At 41.4% G+C, this 19,897-nt stretch overlaps 1 protein-coding gene across 5 annotated transcripts in view; it reads right to left on the reverse strand.

Annotated features, from left to right (window-relative positions):
• The window catches only part of ELMO1 (engulfment and cell motility 1), a 318,949-nt gene that overhangs the window by 84,773 nt on the left and 214,279 nt on the right, over positions 1-19,897 (reverse strand). For all 5 annotated transcript variants that reach the window (XM_077916521.1, XM_077916522.1, XM_077916518.1 and 2 more), the window contains one exon: positions 17,919-18,055. In XM_077916521.1, the coding sequence (XP_077772647.1) occupies positions 17,919-18,055 (137 nt within the window). The remainder of the gene's footprint in view (positions 1-17,918; positions 18,056-19,897) is intronic.

Raw genomic sequence — 19,897 nt, forward strand, 5'->3', positions numbered from 1 at the left:
TTGCGGCGCTCATCTCGCTTTATTGGCTGAGGGAGCCGGCGTACAGCTTCTGGGTCATGTGGCCAGCATGACTAAGCCGCTTCTGGCGAACCAGAGCAGCGCATGGAAACGCCGTTTACCTTCCCGCCACAGCAGTAGCTATTTATCTACTTGCACTTTGACGTGCTTTTGAACTGCTAGGTTGGCAGGAACGGGGACCGAGCAACGGGAGCTCACCCCGTCGCGGGGATTCGAACCGCTGACCTTCTGATCGGCAAGTCCTAGGCTCTGTGGTTTAACCCACACCACCATCCACGACCCTTAAAGGAGCTATAGGTGGAAGCAATTAAACAATCTGTGACCTTTTAAAGTATAAGTGTGTGATATTGCTTTTACTTGTTACTGTGTTATGTATTTTTGTGTTTTTATCTTGTAAACCATACTGTGATCCTCAAGTGAAGGGCAGTATAGAAAGTAACAACAACGACAACGACAACAATTGCCCCCACTAACAAAAGTATTATGCCTAATCCTTACTTGACACCAGGTATGGTGTCCTCGGAGCATGAGCTGAACACCCCACAGGTAAAAGACCTTGAGCAACAGACTGATTCACTGTGCTCAAGCTTAGATTGTATGGACTGGGCTGCATCTGCAACTCTGTGCTCGCTGGTGAGGACTTTGGTGGAAGCTTGTATCTTCTGTACCTGGGACCCAAAGTCACCCCCTGGAGCATAACACTAAGTAAACAAGTGATGTGGTAACATGTAGTTGCCACCAGCATTTTGCCCACCCCCCCTATTTATTTTATTGCCAACTATTCTCTGTGTAATGTTCAAAAAATTACAAGTGACTGTTGATTCTGTTCTTTCTAGCAGGGAAGACCGGCTGTTGAAAAGCACTCTCTGAACCTCCTTCTCCAACAAACCTATTTCAGATTCAGCCCACACACCAGGTTCGATTCTGTCTTCTTTCTCACTCTTGATTCCTAAGGCTTTTGCATCTGTTCAGTGCTTCCTCTCATTTAATAATTCTCCCATGAATTTCTCTCCTGACTGCTGCCTATGTCTCTCATAGCCATCCCCATGCTACAGGCGCCATGTACTCTGTAGCTGTTGCTATCACCAACATCTCAGGAATGATCCATCATGGAATTTTGTTCTCCTTAGCTTCCATTTCCTTCAAAACCTCGGTTAAAGGATTGTGGAGTGAAATGTACAAGAATCACCCCTTTGAATGTCAGCTATGTAACATTTCAGTCTACTTGCTCCATGGAACATTTCTGGGAAGACTCTTTGTCAACACTTCTGAAATTCAGTACAATCCAAAAGAAGGCTGCTAAAATCACCACCTTTTTGTCACCAGCAAATTTAGAAACCAATGCAAAAAAAAGGTAAACATTTAAATTCAGTTTCTTATAACATGATCCCTTTTCATGAAATAGCTTGCTCAGAACTACTTTGTTTTTTCAACACATGCAAAGCAGACATTGGTGAAGCTTGTGTTAACCAGCACTGTAACCCAAACATTAAATCGAAGGCCTATCAAACCAGTATGAGGAAATCAGCCTCAGAGCGTTTTGCTTTTATTCACTTTGAAATCAGACCTGTTATCTAGCAGTTTATATATCCCTTTCAACCTGACTTTTGACTAGGTTTTATCACCAAAACTGCTTTAAAGCTGGTGGATGCTCGCCTCTGAAAGAGACCACAGGTGGAGTACAGCCATGTCTATTTTTCTAGACCTCTCAGCAGCTCTTGATACCATTGATCATGGTATAAACCAAATCTGCTGCAGGAATTTGGTTACAATGCTTTGCTGTATCCCTTCTCCTACTGGCAGGAAAGTTCCAAAAGGTTGGATTAAGAGGAACACACAAAGCTGCCTTATTTTGAGTCAGAACATTGGCTGACTCAACGCTCAGACCACTCAGCTTTATTTATCCATTTCAATGGATTGAGGCATAGCTGCAAGGTCTCTAAATGCCAATCTGACGTCACTAATATACTGGCTGAGAGTGAACCAACTTAAGCTCAACCCAAATTATGCAGAATTGCATCTAGCGGAAAGCTAGGCTAACTAGGAGGTTATGGATATGCCTCTCCAACACCCACACTTTCCCTGAAGGATTAGGCTGGACCCAACATAGTTCCTGGATCCCAAGTAGTAAATCCATTCCAAACTGTTGTCTTATGGAATCTCTCCTTCCGATATACTAAATTTAGATCTAATTACAGCAAAAAAGGTCATCAAACAAAGATTGGAGGAGGTTGATTTGCAACAAAATCTTACTACAGGTGGAGGTACATGTTCCCCGATAAATCAGGGCATTACATTTATGTCCCAGATACCTCAATATCTGTCTACCTTATCGGTTGCGTCGCATAGATTTGCTTTTGCTAGAGCCAGATTTAATGTGTTCCCCTCAAATGTGCTGAGCAATAGATTTTCTAACGGTAAAACCTCTGTTTTATGCGCATGTGACAACAAATCAATAGAATCCCTTTATCATATCTTGTTTAATTGTCCTTTATATATTGTTCCCCGATCAAGGATTCTGAGTTCAATCATTTTGGAAACTGTTGCTAAACCATCTGAATCACATCTAGCCTATCTACTCCAGGACATTGACTCTTATAGAACATTACAGGTTGCCAGATTCCTGAATTCAGTTCTTTCATATAAAAGACTTCATGGAATGCTGCATGACTATTAAAAATCTAGTAAACTCTATCCACCATCTTTATATTCAAGGCCACAATATGGTACATCTAGAGATTGTATGTAACGTGAAGGAGATTATGCGTTGAAATATTTTAGTTGATATTTTAGAATGTAAAATGCTATTTTATTTATTGATTGGTTTTACCTTGTGGGCTTATAGCCGAATAAAGTATTATCTATCTATCTATCTATCTATCTATCTATCTATCTATCTACATTGCTATGCTCAGTTACTCTTATTACCAGGGCTTTTTTCAGCTGGAACTTGCCGGAACTCAGTTCCAACACCTCTCAGGTGAGTGCCATTGCCATTCCATGAGAACGAGGGTGAGTTCTGGCACCCTTTTTTCCTAGAAAAACAGCACTGTTTATTACTGACCTTGTTGTTTCAAGCCAGGCCTCCCTCTGAACTTTGCCACCACATCAAAATAACAATGGCCCTGCACATGATTTGATTTCCATCTTTCTGTGAACTATTTCCCCTTTCCAAATAGTTACGTAAAAGGCAAATTAGGTCTTGGGGGGGACAAAGCCATTGTTAGTTGTGCAGTGAGAATGGTTGTGCAATTAAACATATAGAGCGCAACCCTCCTCTCCTAACAGAAAATGAGAGAGGAAGAAAGGTTCCATGCACAAGAGTTACAACCATTGCTTGGGCAGCATATAATATTTGGGGTTTGGGTGGTGGATTATTTTGCCCTTGGGCGTGAAGTTGTATTCTGTGGACACTTGGTCCCTTTACAGCTCTATGATTTCATAAAAACTGCATTTCAGCAGCAGTTAATTACATCTGTTGAAGGTGAGAGAAAGAGAGGGGGGCAAGTTTCATAGGACAGAGAACTCTGCATAAAAACAAGACATTATCTAAACGACTCCCCCTTCACTCGCAGAAGCTGCCACGCTATCAGATTATACTAACTTAAAAGTGAAACAGCAGCGGTGGCACTGGAAGCCATAATAGTTCTTTGGTTAAGAGGAGCTATAAAAATCTCATTGTCAACAGCATCATTCACTCTGATAACCGTATTTCAACTGAAACAAAACCTCTGGAACATTATACCCCAGTCTATTCATCTATAATGAGGTCTGTAGTCTAGGGAGCTTTCAGGCTGAATTCTATGCATTGTGACTCGCAAAATGAAACCCTGGTATTATATGCTTACTGACATTTACATCAGCAGGGATTCATGCAGCAAAAAACCATATGCCATGCATTGCTAATTTAGCTAAAATATGAAACAAAACACACTATGAAGATATTATCTCCATCAACACTTTAAGCAGGCAATGACCGACCCTTTCAGAGAAATAAATTATGCAAGTTGCAATGACAGCTCGAGTTAGAAGCTATCACTTCACTTGCTGATAAACCAACCCTCCTTCAACCTATTTTCGTATTTGTGCCTCGTTGAACAGCCCAAACCTAATATTTTATTCTACTGACTTTCAGCTAGCTTGTTATCCAAGGGAGATGACACATATGGCCAATGTTTGGGGTCATTTTGCTACCACTTTTTTTTTATTATCAGCCCAGATTAAATGTGGATTGTAGTGAAGCAGTAATCTGAATCCCAATTTAGCACTGCTAAATATCTCTTGGAATAGTGATATGGGCTTAGATATGATCCCTACAGAAGCGGCTTAGTCGTGCTGGCCACATGACCCGGAAGCTGTATGCTGGCTCCTTCGGCCAATAAAGTGAGATGAGCGCCGCAACCCCAGAGTCGGTCATGACTGGACCTAATGGTCAGGGGTCCCTTTACCCTTTACCTATGATCCCTACTAACAGAAACCTCAGGTGATCAGTATATGTTCTTTAGGAAGTGAGTCACCCCGCAAGAAAGTAATGTTTCTTCACAGTGCTATTTTTATGGAAAATGAGGTGCAGGAATTCAACCTGAATGCCTCCCCTGTTCTTTTATAATGGCAAAGGCGTGCACCATGGCGTCCACCAGGTGCCGAAACTGAGTTCTGTGAGTTCTGGCTGAAAAAAGCCCTGATTCTACAAACTCATGGTATTCCTTAGTTATGAATAAATATAACTGTAAGTTAAAGCAAACCCAATGGCCTGGCAAGTGCCTGTCTTTTTACAAGATATATGGAATGTCAAGGTGTCTTTTTAGAGGTGTGAAAGAAACAAGGGGGTGAGGGAAGAAGGTGGGAATAGGGTTGAGGGGATCTGTGTCAGGAGGTTGAACCCCACTATACAGTCGTACCTTGGTTTTCAAACGCCTTGGGAGTCGAATGTTTTGGCTCCTGAACGACTGAAAACCAGAAGTGACTGTTCCGGTTTCTGAACATTCTTTGGAACCCAAATGTCCGATGCAACTTCTGTGGCTTCTGATTGGCTGCAGGAGCTTCCTGCAGCCAATCGGAAGCCGCACCTTGGTTTACGAACGTTTTGGAAGTCGAATGGACTTCCGGAACGGATTTTGTTCGGCTTCCGAGGTACCACTGTACAGAGATGTTTCAGGAGGAAGAAAAGAGGGGCCCTTTCTATTGTGTAGTGTGCAGTGAATGCTTACTTGAATTCTTGTCCAGGAATAGTTGAACAAGGCCAGATAGAAATAAATAACAATAAAAGAATGCTTTGGAACGTCATAACTGCAGAAGCTTAAATTGTATGTATGTACAAATACTGACATCTGGGGCTCTGAACGTGTTCTTAGTAAACTGGAAGGATCATAATGCGAATCCCATATATAATGAACTAACCCATGGGTAGGCAAACTAAGACCCTGGGGCCAGATGCGGCCCAATCGCCTTCTAAATCCGGCCCGCAGACGGTCCAGGAATCAGCGTGTTTTTACATGAGTAGAATGCGTGCTTTTATTTAAAATGCTTCTCTGAGTTATTTCTGGGGCATAGGAATTCATTCATTCCCCCCCCCAAAAAAAATATAGTCCAGCCCCCCATAAGGTCTGAGGGACAGTGGACCGGCCCCCTGCTGAAAAAGTTTGCTGACCCCTGAGTTACTAACCTCTCTAGTCCTTAACAAGATGTTCAACCACTTCTACAGTGCAGCTACTAAAATCTTGCCCCATGAAAACCTAGTAGTACACGAAAAGCTGTAGATGAAGTTCAATAAAGATCACAACACAAACATTAGCAAACGGAAGATACTAATTAGATCATGATTAGACCCGTGTCGTTGCTGCAACGTGACGTCAGCAAGAAAGATCCACCAGAGATGCCTAGAGTCTCTCAACATTTGCATTTATTAGGCAGTTGTGTTTTTTAAATCACAACACCAATGAACAAAATCAAAGACAGAGACTAAATTCTAACATCAAAGGCAGAGCCTACATATTTGCTCTAGATTTTCAGTGACTTATTGCAAACAATTTACTTATTGACTCATGGCATCGTCTTCTTTTTGCTCTAGGGGATCCATCTCTTCTTTGGCTGTGCCCATTATGCTTTCATGCAAAATTAATGTTTCACTGGGGTATGGCTTATTTTTCTTACAGAATAATGCACCATTAATTCCACACTACAAACACTTTGTGTCTACCTCCCCCCCCCTCCCGCCCCACACATTCTGCCAACTTTCTGTTTTATGCTCATCTCTTGAAATCAAGACACCTGGTTTCTGTTCAGGCCCAGTTGATGGAGCTCTCTGGCCTCAGTGGGGGAGCAGTAGCCCACTGAAGATATGAGAATGGAGTCAGGGCATGGATTTTTTTACTGACTTCAAGAGCAGAGCCCATCGGAGCAGATGCAAGTAGCACCCAGCGCATACATGCAGGACAGGTATGGGGAACCTACAGCCCCCCAGATGCTGCTGTACTATAATTCCCTAGTAGACCCAGAGAGCATGACCAATGTATAGGGATGATGGAAGGTGAGTCCAACAATTTCTAGAGGGCCACGGTTCCCCATCCCTGATATATGTGATGCAGCTTTTTTTTAAAAAAAATGCAGTTTCCCCTTGTTTTTCTAGTAACTGGAAACCAAGTGAACAACAAAAAACCTTTCTCATGATTGCTCCAACAGCTTTTCATGAAGTTTTTGCCAGCCTGAGTCCTAAAGCACTGCTTTCAGACCAAGGTGTAAAGGTAAAGGACCCCTGACAGTTAAGTCTAGTCACAGACGACTCTGGGGTTGCAGTTTTTCGCTTTACAGGCCGAGGGAGCTGGCGTTTGTCTGCAGACAGTTTTTCCGGGTTATGTGGCCAGCATGATTAAGCTGCTTCTGGTGCAACGGAACACGGAAACCAGAGCAGTGCATGGAAACACCGTTTACCTTCCCGCCGGGGCAGTACTTATTGATCTACTTGGACTTTTTGGCATGCTTTCAAACTGCTAAGTTGGCAGGAGCAGGGACCGAGCAACGGGAGCTCACTCCATCACGGGGATTCGAACCGCCTGCCTTCTGACTGGCAAGCCCAAGAGGCTCAGTGTTTTAGACCACAGTGCCACCTGCGCTGTGTACTAAGGTACTTGGCTGTAATATGAATTGTCTGACAACTGTAGTAAATGACTATTTAATTTAAATGTTCTGTTGAAGATGCAGCATGTTAGAGGCAGCGTTTTCTGACCCCCATACATCACCCTCCCTAAACAGGGCTTCCAGTATCTATGTAAGGAAAATTACTTTGTGTGTGGGTTAAGGTTGTCAATACATCATTGACTTGAGCCTTGGCAGATCTGGATAGATTTACTAAATCTTCATGCCAACACCTTCCTCCCATTGGGCAACAGGTATTTTGACCAGTGCCAGAGGGGATACCTGCACCAAATGTGTGGTTATTTGCAATATACCGTATTTTTCGCCCTATAGGACACACTCCCCCCCCCCTCCAAAAATGAAGGGGAAATCTGGGTGCGTCCTATGGGGCAAATGCAGGATTTCGCTGAAGCTTGGAGAGCGAGAGGGGTCGGTGCGCACCGACCCCTCTCGCTCTCCAGGCTTCAGGAAGACATCCCACAGGGCTGTCTAGGCTGCGGATAGCAGCCTGCTTCCCGGAGTGCCGGGCGCGCTGAAAGCAGAGCGCCCGGCGCTTCGGGAACACATCCGCAGCCTAGGCAGCCCTGCAGGAGTTCCCCGCAGGGCTCCCCACGCTGCGGATAGCAGTCTGCCGCCCGGCGTGAGGGGCGCCCTGAAGCAGAGCGCCCCTCGCACCGGGCAGACATCAGCCAGCCCCACAAGCTCGGGGGACAGCAAGGACACGCAGCGCCGCCATCCCGCTGTTCCTCGACCTGGTTCGGTTTCCCCGACCTGGTTTTGGGGGAGAAATAAAGGGGGGGGATTCCTTTATTTCCCCCCCCCAAAAAAAACTAGGTGCGTCCTATGGGATGGAGCGTCCTATGGGACGAAAAATACGGTAAGGATGTTCTCTTTATATTAGAAGTTAAAGTTTCATTAGTGGTAAAGGTCCCCTATTGGCTGTGGCTGACTACTCCTTTTTAATATTGTTCTTACCTTCAGAAAAAATCCGACCCGATGGGTAGGTTTTCCAAAGCAGCAAGATATATCTATTAATTCAAAGGGCCTATTCACTCATTACTTTCTGTCAAGAAATGAATCTCACACTGAAGTGAATCTCACACTGGAATCTATTTAACTAAGTGGGATTTAGCTTTGAGTAGGCAAACTTAGGATTGCACTCTTGGGCATATGAACACCCTCACCTATCACAGGGACAAGTAATCAGCTGACCCAGGTTGTACTTTATTTATTTGAATGCAGTTGACACACAGGCCCAATTCTACCCAATAAAACATGTAGCAGTCAGGGAAATACTGTGTTCAAATAAAGGTGACACGGGCCACTTCATTTGTTGCTTACATCTTCCCCACCCCAGTGAGTCAAATGCACATACAGAAACCTGTGACTCCTTCTAGGTTGAATTTTCTTCCTGGAAAGTAACAACTGAACACCTCAGCTGCATTTCAGGGCCCCTTCCAACTCTACAGTTTATGATTGTTGGATTCTAGGTCCAAAGCTATAAAAGCAGACTAGCCAAACGTAAGAAAGATTTTATATACCGTGGTGCCTCGCAAGACGAAAATAATCCGTTCCGCGAGTCTCTTCGTCTAGCGGTTTTTTCGTCTTGCGAAGCAACCCTATTAGCGGTTTAGCGGCTATTAAAGGCTTAGCGGCTAAAAGGCTATTAGCGGCTATTAAAGGCTTAGCGGCTTAGCGGCTAAAAGGCTATTAGCGGCTTAGCGGCTTAGAAAAAGGGGGGGGGAGCGAAAAAAATCACAAGACTAGCAAGACATTTCGTCTTGCGAAGCAAGCCCATAGGGAAATTCGTCTTGCGAAGCAACTCAAAAACGGAAAACCCTTTCGTCTAGCGGGTTTTTCGTCTTGCGAGGCATTCGTCTTGCGGGGCACCACTGTATATATATATAGAGAGAGAGAAACTGCAACAACCCACTTGCTACATTTCCAACAAGTTTTAAAAAAGTATTTATATAAAAGATTAAATACGAGATGTTTCTTAAATTAATACAATCCCTGCAAAAGATGCCAAACAGCATTAAGTTCCAAAGTCCCTTCAAATAAATGGATTCTAATGAAGTAGAGCCGGTAACCCTCAGTGCACCCAATTATTGTCTCCTAACAGGTTTTCACTATAACTCAATGGCATTTTTTTTTCAATTAGAAACCACTCTCATTTTACAAAAGAATGTGCAGCAGGTTGCAGTGAAACAAGTTAGAATGAGGAATGAAAATGTTTTAGTTATGTGCCCAGAATGCCTAATGGATAGGATGTATTTATAGGAATCATCTGTTTGCAAAACGATGTCATAAAGGGCTAATGACCTCAGCAGCAATATGTGGAATTTAATATGCACTAATCCCAAGAGCTGGAAAGGTAAGATTTACTCTAAAATTACTTTATTTTCTATTACCTCTCAGTCTGCTAAACCTGTCTTCGTCAAAGGAAATTCCAGTTCCATGGCTTCACCCCACCAGCCACTCCTGGTGGAAACTTTAGTCTGCAGGTTCCCATTCCCTGGTGTACACAGGATCACTGATGAAGCACTTCTCATACATTTGATTTTACCCCTTACAATTGTCACTGCTTACTTTGCAGACCAACTTTCAGGCAGATTCTTTATTATTATTAAATTTCTATCCCACTCTTCCTCGTAAAGGCTGGAATTTCCCTATCTTCAGAGGGGCAGCAGACGTCAGTCACAGCTACTGTCACCTGCTTCAACCTCAAACAGCTCTGGCTCTGCCGGCCAACAGGGAGGTCTGAACAGTAAATACGGTTCTACGTGCATACAAGCAGTTGCAGAGTTTTCCAGCCACGCTCAACTCCATTGGATCGCTCACGGCTCACTGTGTCCGCAAATATTTAAAGATTTACCTATGCATATCAAACATCAATCCTGCTGCTGTTTAAATTGTCACTTAGAGGTACACACACCGATTTATTTCTTTTTTCTACAGTATTTCAGCTGTTGAGTCGCCCCAATGAATGTGTAAACCAACTTGCTACTGAAGAACATTGAGTTAACCCAGGATATCCAGCGGGTGGCGCTGTGGGTAAAAGCCTCAGTGCCTAGGGCTTGCCGATCGAAAGGTCGGTGGTTCGAATCCTCGCGGCAGGGTGCGCTCCCGCTGCTCGGTCCTAGCGCCTGCCAACCTAGCAGTTCGAAAGCACCTCCGGGTGCAAGTAGATAAATAGGGACCGCTTACCAACGAGAAGGTAAACGGCGTTCCGTGTGCTGCGCTGGCTCGCCAGATGCAGCTTTGTCACGCTGGCCACGTGACCCGGAAGTGTCTGCGGACAGCGTTGGCCCCCGGCCTCTTGAGTGAGATGGGCGCACAACCCTAGAGTCTGTCAAGACTGGCCCGTACGGGCAGGGGTACCTTTACCTTTACCTTATCCAGCCGGGTAAAGAAGCCTTGCTCCCCTCTCTGAATAATGCATTTTGATGGCTGGGAATGTATTCTGCAAGGAGCACTAAATAATTTTGCCCTCCTTACATTTGGATTCACTATTTAAGCTAGAGCAGCTGCCTTCAGAAATCCTTGTTAGCTCATGTTATGCAGACACCAGATAGGATTTTTCAAGTTAGAGACCTTACATATTCCCAAGCAATAGCCAGGTCAAGGAAGTCATTCTTGGCACTGCTACGGCTGGCAGCGGACTTGGTTTCTCCTGAACGTCTATATCTTACAGCCCAATTTCCAACTAGCATATGATATACAACAGTCTCAGATGCTCTTTTTTTATCACAGTTGTTGATATACAATTGGAAATTGTTCTACAGAGGAAGTAGCATAAGGCATTGTTGCTGTTTAGTCGTGTCCGACTCTTCGTTACCCCCTGGACCAGAGCACGTCAGCTGCTTAAACTTCCTGTACATAGGCTTGGCTAAGGATTTACGTAACAGGAGAAATATTTTCAAAGCCATGAAGTTGCAGTTAGTTATAGTTAAAGTGAATAACTGGATACATTGGACAAAGACTAAAAAACCGAAATAAAAAAACCACAGATACCAGCATTATGCAATCAGTATCTTGCTTAAAGAGAAACTAAAGTGATTTCTGGTCATTTGCTGGCTATTTATTTCGTATATCAATGAAACCGGACTTAAGGACAAACTGCCAAAATCATTCTTGCAGATTTGGATATTATAACCTCCTGAATATAGACTCTTGATGTCTTATGTGGTTGAAATCGTGCATATAATCCGTCCCTATGGGTTCAACTGGCCTTCTGAACATTAAATTCTCTCTCTCTCTCTCTCTCCCCATGCACACAACCCTTTATCCTCTATGGAGAACAATTACAGTGGTGCCTCGCAAGACAAAATTAATTAGTTCCGCGATTTTTTTCGTCTTGCGATTTTTTTCGTCTTGCGAGGCACGGTTTCGGAAAAGTTTTGGAAAAGCTTCAAAAATCACCCAAGTCCTCAAAAACCTCAAAAAAGGCTACCACACCGCGTGCTATGAGTTGCTCCTCGAAGTCAAGTCGCAACTGTATTAACGGTGTTAAGAAAAAGGAAACAAACTTGCAAGACGTTTCCGTCTTGCGAAGCAAGCCCATAGGGAAAATCGTCTTGCGAAGCAACTCAAAAAACCAAAAACCCTTTCGTCTTGCGAGTTTTTTTGTCTTGCGAGGTACCACGGTATGAGAATTACAGCCTGATACCACTAGAGCAGTGAGGGGATGACCACGGGGGGGGGGGGTCCTGCTGTAGTCTCTGTGTTTTTCGTATGTGTATTATATCAATGAAAACAAAATAAAAATAAAAATATTGATGGATTATTCTTACTGTTAATGAGAGGTGACAATGAAAAAGAAAAAGCTTGCCGTCGCCCTACCATTCTAATTTTAAAATATTTTGAAAAAAGATACCCTGAAAACCTTTTAATTTTAGCTACACTAATTCACTCCCTGAGGCCAAACAGGTAAAATGTTCTCCCACTTTATACAGCTGAACAATTCTGCACCATTTCCTTATCTGCTGGTTGAGGACAGATGCAGCTTATGAGCATATCAAGGGCGTAAACCACAACAAAGATAATTACAAAATTGTATTATTTGCGGATGATATCCTTTCATTTATTACAAAACCAGAAGATACAATTCCAAAAATTATGGAGAAAATAAAAAGCTTTGGCAGAATATCAGAATATTCTATAAATTGGACAAAATCAGAGATTTTACCAATTGGGCCAAGGGCTACATTGTATAGAAACCATCAATTTCAGGTGTGCAAAGACTTTATTAAATGCTTGGGTATCATGATTTCATCAGATATAGACCAAATTGTAAAATTAAATTTGAATCAAATTATAAATGAAATTTCTTTTGATATTGAAAGGGGAAAGGTTAATGTCCTCAAAATGAATGTTGTTCCAAAGCTTTTATACATTCTTAGATGATTACCAATACATATTCCCAAATTTTACTTCCAAAAAATAAATCAACTATTTAGATCGTGCCTATGGGGTACAAAGCCACCAAAAATATCACTACATAAAATGCAACTTCCAACCAAGGAAGGCGGCTTTGGTCTCCCAAATCTGGAACTCTATCACCAGGCCTACCTGCTGAGTAAGACTAACGATTGGAGAGCTAGCAGGAATCCCAACTGGGCTACTCTCAAATATAGTTTCTTTGAACCTCTTGTAGGGTGGACTAAACTTGGCTCCAATTTTATGAAATAGCCTATTATCCTGGAGACTATTAAAACTGTAAAAATTTGGATGATATAAATAAAAATAATAAGGATGAACCCTATCACCATGAGAAATTAACAATATGGGCCAACCCAAAATTATAAATTGGAAATCAAGTAATAATTTGGCAAAGTTGGATGAAAAAAAGGTATTTTGACATTGAATCAATTAATTGATGAAAATTACAAATTTGTGGAACATAAGACTTTGCAAGTAAAGTATGGATTAACCAGTGAAACACAATGGCAATACATCCAATTGAAACATATGTTGGAAAGGCAGTTTGGCCCTGACGCTATAGCAGCATCGGAAACACCAATGCTGCTACAAGATTTAATTTCTGCAACAAAAACAAAGAACTCTACAGTTGCACTATATAAAACCCTACTCAACGGAAAGAAATATGATTGAGAATATGATAGGCAAAAATGGAGTGAGAGTTAGGGGTACAGATAACAAATGATATATGGGAGTCAAGTATAAAATCAACAGAAATAGCCTCTATGGATATAAGACTAAGACTTATTCAGCAGAAAATAATATCCAGAGTCCACTGGACTCCAGCAAAACTATACTAGAGGAAAATAATAAGTGCAGACGACTGCTGGAGATGCCGTAGTGCGAACTTGGTACATATGATGATTAATTGCCCGATGATAAGATCATTTTGGTTCAAGGTGAGGACATTTATAGCAAGAGTAATAAAAATAAATTGTTATTTAGGTGAATTGAATTTAATTCTAAATTATATTCCGGAAACGTGGGAGATTACAAGGGGTCAAAAAAAAATGGATGTACCGTGCCATTTTAGAAGCAAAAAAACTTGTTTCGATGAATTGGAAGAGCCGCAAAAAGATTCCATTGAGCACATGGATTGATAATATGGACAGACTAGCTACATACGAACGAACTGCATGTCGACGCAAATTAAGAATGGATAAATATGAAGAAATCTGGAAGGAATATTTAAGCGATAAGGCAGACAGTGGTGGGAAGTAGGAGGAGAAGAGGTGGGGAAATATTGTTAAAAAGGTGTAGTCATAGGTATATCAGTACTCAAATCTGAATTGTCAAATTGTGTTATTGGTGTTATTATGGTTTTTGTTGTGTCTTTTGCGGTTGTTGTTTGTATTGAAAAAACGATTAAATAATTTTTTTAAAAAAGGACAGATGCCACCTCCTAGCCAAAATTATGAAAGAAAAATGTCCACACACGCCAACTGCAAACTTCAGTGACTGGAAATACTGTGTTCATGAAATCCGCAGACTTACCACCTTCTGTAAAACTGGGATAGTAAAACGATCTCTTGGGGCACCTTCAATATGCATGGAAAACCTTTTACAACTTTCTTTACAGAAGAAAAAAGTTTAATGGTTGCAGACAACCAGCTACATTTTTGTTCTCCTGTAATACCCAAATGGTATGAATAATTCATGCATCCAGGTATGCCAAAATAAAACGGAACTAGTGAAAAGAACTAAATTAGGGTTATAGAGCAAAAGCACAGGTTAAGCAAGAACACGATCTTACTTCCAGACTGGGGTTTTATTTCTAACAAGCCACTGGTGCAATAATAGTGCAATAGTGGTGTATTTATGTCGGACCGTCCACAAATTAGATGTTCGGTGACAGTTTCCAAGTGTTACCATATTATTGCTCTCTGGAGGGTCACTCTTTGTAGAACATTTGTGGCATGGAAAAGTTAGCAGGAAACTACAGGCATGTATGTATTGCAAATAATTCAGTACGTGCACCTCAAAACATTTGCAGGTGCAAATGGTCTTGAAAGTGTGATTGTGTATAATAGCCTCCAGGGCTTTTTTTCAGGGGGAACTCATAGGAACTCAGTTCCAGCACCTCTCAGGTGGGTGACATTGCAATTCTAAGAGAACGAGGGAGGTGTTCATGGTGAGTTCTGGCACCTCTTTTTCTAGAAAAATAGCACTGATCGCCTCAATAACATAATGAGCATACTGAATGCTCAGTAAAAAGAGGAGCGAAGTTATGTGCCTCTTTCAAGTTCATATTACTGTAATAGCACCAACCCAGATAAAGAAAATAACAAACTTTGTGAAGGGGGATTTAAAAAGTCTATTTTAAAAGTAGAAAATTTAATCAACCTCTCCACAATATTCCTTATTACAAATAAAGTGGTTCAGACTGTACTGTTTATTTAGAAAAAATCAACTAAGATTTCTTCCATTTATTACAGCATTGGGAATAAAAAAAAAGGTGACCTAGTGGAGAAGTTGACAGTCAAGCTATTGAAGAACCATAACTGCCCTCCAGCAGAGAAAGCCCTCAATGTGTAGAGCAGCTCCAGCCAGCTGAAAAACTCCTGCTACCTCTAGATTAGAATATACAATTTACTTTCATTAATGAAAAATTAAATGAAAGAGCTCTTCCTTCTTCAGTTATGATTAAAGACGAAAGCTGGCTGAGTAGCTTTCGGGAAGATATTTGGGTCCCAAGAGCTAAAATCCAATACACTGTAATTGCTATACAATCTCACATCAGATTAACATTCTCTCTCTCTCTCTCTCTCTCTCTCTCTCTCTCTCACACACACACACACACACACACACACACACACACCACGCAGGGATAAGAAAATATATGGAAGCAGCAGTTAAATATATACAGTAAGCTTGCTGAAATGAAAACCGATCTTAAAGATGAGAAGGATCAAAACAAGAAACCAGTGCTAACAATTGTCTAGTTTCTACATTATGTTAAGATGTGGTTAATGGCTTGCAATGAATGAGTAGCCATGAAGCATCGCTTGTTGTTCAATCCAAACCCTAGATCGCGTCTTCTACTCCTCCCAAACAAGGCACAACCATGAAAGTCAAGTTTTCTTCTCAGCCATCCAGAACAGAACGACTTGAAAGATTATACCTGTTTGTGAAGTAGCTGCATAGACATTTTATTCAATTCAATGTAAGTTAGCTGTTCTAGCCAAAGGCCACGACAAGCAACAGTACCAATAAAACAATACGGATCACGCCTCCATCATATGAGCCAACATCCATGATATCAAAAAGAGGTTAACAGAGACACCAGAATCCACTAACCCAGCCAGTGTACCAGTTATGGCATTCACATTAGAAATTTCCTTTTCCAATGCATCCATTCTGCTAAAGATTCCCTCTGCTGCTTGCTTTGAAAAGAGACATTGGTCACATAAAAGCTCCCTTTTTTAAAAGAAAGATGGGAAACACAAGCTCCTGGCCCTGTCGCCTTGTGGGCTCCTCCTGTGCCTGCCCAGTAACCGGAGCAGAATCCAGTTGCCCCCACACTTTTCCTTTCCCCAGACAACTGGGAAAGGGGGACATGAAGAGAATGAAGTAGAAATGAAGAAACTGGAGGGCGGAGGCAGCCAACAGGAAAACACTGTGGAAAAAACTCACTCAGAAAGATGATCCAGCAAACAGGGTGAAGGAGAGGACTAAACAAAGGGAAAATCCGCACAAAACAAGCACTCAAGCAAGTGTTTTGCTCCACATACAGAGAGAGACACAAAGACCCAACCATCCCTTGCAGCAGGCAGGGTCAGTCCAGAGAAAGACGGGGTGACTCCTCCCTTCTGGAGAGGACATTGCAAGTTGAAGACCCTGCCTGTCTCCAGTAGGAGAGCTATCCCTATCCCTGCTCAAATCGCTTCTGAGGTGTTAACTTATAATGCTAAAACTATGCAATGCATTACTGAACATTTCAGCTGCTGAGCTCATCCATACGCTTAAATGAAGCATAATTCTGCCAATGTTTCAACACATTAGAATAAAATGCCACATAAAAGACTATTGTCACACTTTGTGGTTTAGTCGGGTCCGACTCTTTGTGACCCCATGGACCTCCCGCAGTTTGGTCAGACTCATGCTGGTAGCTTCGAGAACACTGTCCAACCATCTCGTCCTCTGTCGTCCCCTTCTCCTTGTGTCCTCCATCTTTCCCAACATCCGGGTCTTTTCCAGGGAGTCTTCTCTTCTCATGAGGTGGCCAAAGTATTGGAGCCTCAGCTATTTCCCCGCAATTATTTAGAATTTTAAAGGTGGAAACAATGCTAGCAATTTTGAAATCTTGTTTTCCCTCACAAACGTTTTATCACACTTTCTCCAAACTCTGGGGTTAAATTAGGCCTTATTCTTATTTTTTAGATGAATTTGGTCTAATTCAAAACTCTGGTTTCTCTTCAGATCGTATAAATTTTTCACCTTTTACATTTCTTCCTTTTTTTAACTTTCATTTTGCTCTCAACAAGTACATATAAATATAGACAACCAAAATTACAAAGGAAAATTCCTTAATAGTAGTGGGGAAAAAACTTTAAAAAACTACAAAAAATATAGAAGTATGTGACACAGAACATAAGCAACTATGGGAAAGATAAAAGAAAAGAAAATAGAAAAAAGAAAGAAAAAGGAAGCTGAGCCAAAGCAGGAAAGCTCATCTATTGTACACTTCCGTCAAGCTTACAACAGATCATTATTCTTATCAATTATCTCTATCTGCATTCCAAAGGAATCCCTCATCTTGGTATCAGGGAGCATTTCTCTATGCGGCATCATTCTAAACATAACCAGGTATTTCTTGTTGAGCCCTTGTCCCCTAAATAATTATTTAAACATTCCCATTCTTCTTTCACCAATTATTTAGGTTTATCTCTTATTGAATCTGTCAGCTTTGTGAGCTCCAAGTACTCGCACAATTTGACTACCCATTCCTCTTTAGTGGGTGTATTTTTATCTTTCCAGTGTTTTGCCACTATAACCCTTGCTGCTGATGTTGCATACATAAATAGCCTAGTTTTATTTTTTATTTTAGTAAAAATTCTTCCGGTTTCTTGCTAAATGTAGTTCTTATCAATCTCTTTATCTCTTCATAAATCATATTCCAAAATCTTTGTATCTCTAGACAGGACCACCACATATGGTAGTATGTTCCCTTTTATGTTTCAATCACCTTCAAAACTAGTCCAGAGAGACATATGAAATCATATTAGGTGGAAACGAAGAAAACAAAGGAGCTTTGCTTCCAAATGCTACCCTTCCCAAAATCTTGCCTTGTTGAAGTCTTCAGAAGTTGCTCTCATCTCTTTCCATGTCTTATTCAGCAGCTGGATGCAAATGCAGAAGAACTCTTCAAATGACCTGTCGTGCGTGAAGAACATTGGGTGGAAATCATTGCAGGTCTCACTTGCTAAATATGAATAAATTAAAACAAAAAAGTATTAATATGTGATTGACGAGGAGATCCTCCTAGAATAATATACAGCAACAATATAATTAACTGGCTTGAGGTAATAAGCAGTGAGTGAACAGGTCAGAGCAATTTGAGAATTACTAAACAAAAGGCACCACCTCTTCTGGGGAAAAAAAGTGCTGGTTGTTTTAATTTAATAACACATTCTTCACCCTAAATTCCCAGGGCAGGTTATAACAATATAAAATACAACATTAAAAGGGTGTTTTTTTTTAAAAACAAAACTTAGAATTACAAAAACAGCAAAAAATAGGGTGAGCTCTAAAAATATACACCCTTTAAAGTGTAATTTCTTGAACTACAACTGTACAAATATATATAAAAATATAAAACTTGTCCAGTAGCACCTTAGAGACCAACTCTAAGGTTGGTCTAAGGTATAAGCTTTTGTGTGCATGCACACTTCTTCAGATACCTGAATCTACAACTGTACATTTCACCTTATCACATGTTTATTCCTTTTTTGAGGCTCCTCAAAATTTATGGAATTTATGGAACCAGATACAAGTCCAAAGATCCAACAGCAAAGCAGGCCTTTGGAGCAGCTCACCTTCTTGGTGGACTCTACTACATGTTGAAGGGTCACCTCATAGTTCTTCCATCTAGCTAAACTAGGGCAGAGATGGCCAATGTGCCTCCTGAACCAGGGCCTAATTCTCACAAGCAGTGATGGTGCAATGGCCATCTGCTTCCAGGCTATGTACCTCTTCAGAACACAGGTGGGAGCTCACATGACTGAATACTCTCAGTTCATATGATAAAATCCCTTTACACACAAAACCAGATGTTAGAGAGGAGAGACCAACCCTAGTCTTCTCTTTGACATTCTACTATTCTTTGTTCAGGGATTTTTAAAGAGTATTCTTCATGCATGTGTACCCCCAACTCACATTCCAAAAAGGTAGAGATTAGAAACTAGATTTATTGCCCATCTGTTTTTTGGGATGACAAGATCTACACAAATTCTTTTGGAGGGGCGTTTGGCATAGTGATGGTAAGCTGGATTGGTCAGTGGTGCAACTGGACTTGGAAATGGCATGATCTTTGAGATATAGTTGCTATTCTTGCTTATGGTTGGTGTTTGAACCTTCCCTCTCCCACGGTTGTTACTAAACCATTTTACAATCTGTGACTTTAATCACCAGGATGCCCTCACGGAACAGAGGCCCAAAAACCTTTCTAACGGTGCCATGTTCCTATTACAAAGTTAAATTATAAATGCAAGTTTTAATTATCATGTCAGATGGATTGAAATCCAATCAAATTCTCCTAGAGATGTGGTTAGGGTGCAAGTTAATTTAATAGTCTGGGCCCAATAACATTTCATTATTTTTCATGGCTGGACTCTCAAGGGGAGTTATGAAAGTCATTGTATTCAAATCTACAAGTTAGGCCTGAGTCATTAAAATAAATGAGTGGTGTCAGGGGCCTCGTTTTCAGGGGTCCGTGGCACCTTCAATTTCCATTCATCCTCACTGCAGCTGTGACTGAACAGCATTTCTGATCATCAGACCTTCCGTCTGTAATTGAACACAACAGTAGCAAAGCCCAAGGGACCTGTGTAGTTGTCATCAACACTATTAAGAATGAGCAGAAATAAAGGCACTGCTGCAAACATGGGAATGAAACCAGGCAATGGCCTTGGGAATTCAAGGTCTTTTTCAAATTAAATTTCTCACATCCTCAGCAGCTCAGTTTTGCATCTTACAAATGCAAATGAAAACAAATGAAAACAAAAAGTGAGGGAAGTATATATCAGAGATACTGGAAAGGAATAAT

Source organism: Podarcis muralis, chromosome 12 (assembly GCF_964188315.1).
Source record: "Podarcis muralis chromosome 12, rPodMur119.hap1.1, whole genome shotgun sequence".
In the NCBI taxonomy this organism is placed as follows: Eukaryota; Metazoa; Chordata; class Lepidosauria; order Squamata; family Lacertidae; genus Podarcis; species Podarcis muralis.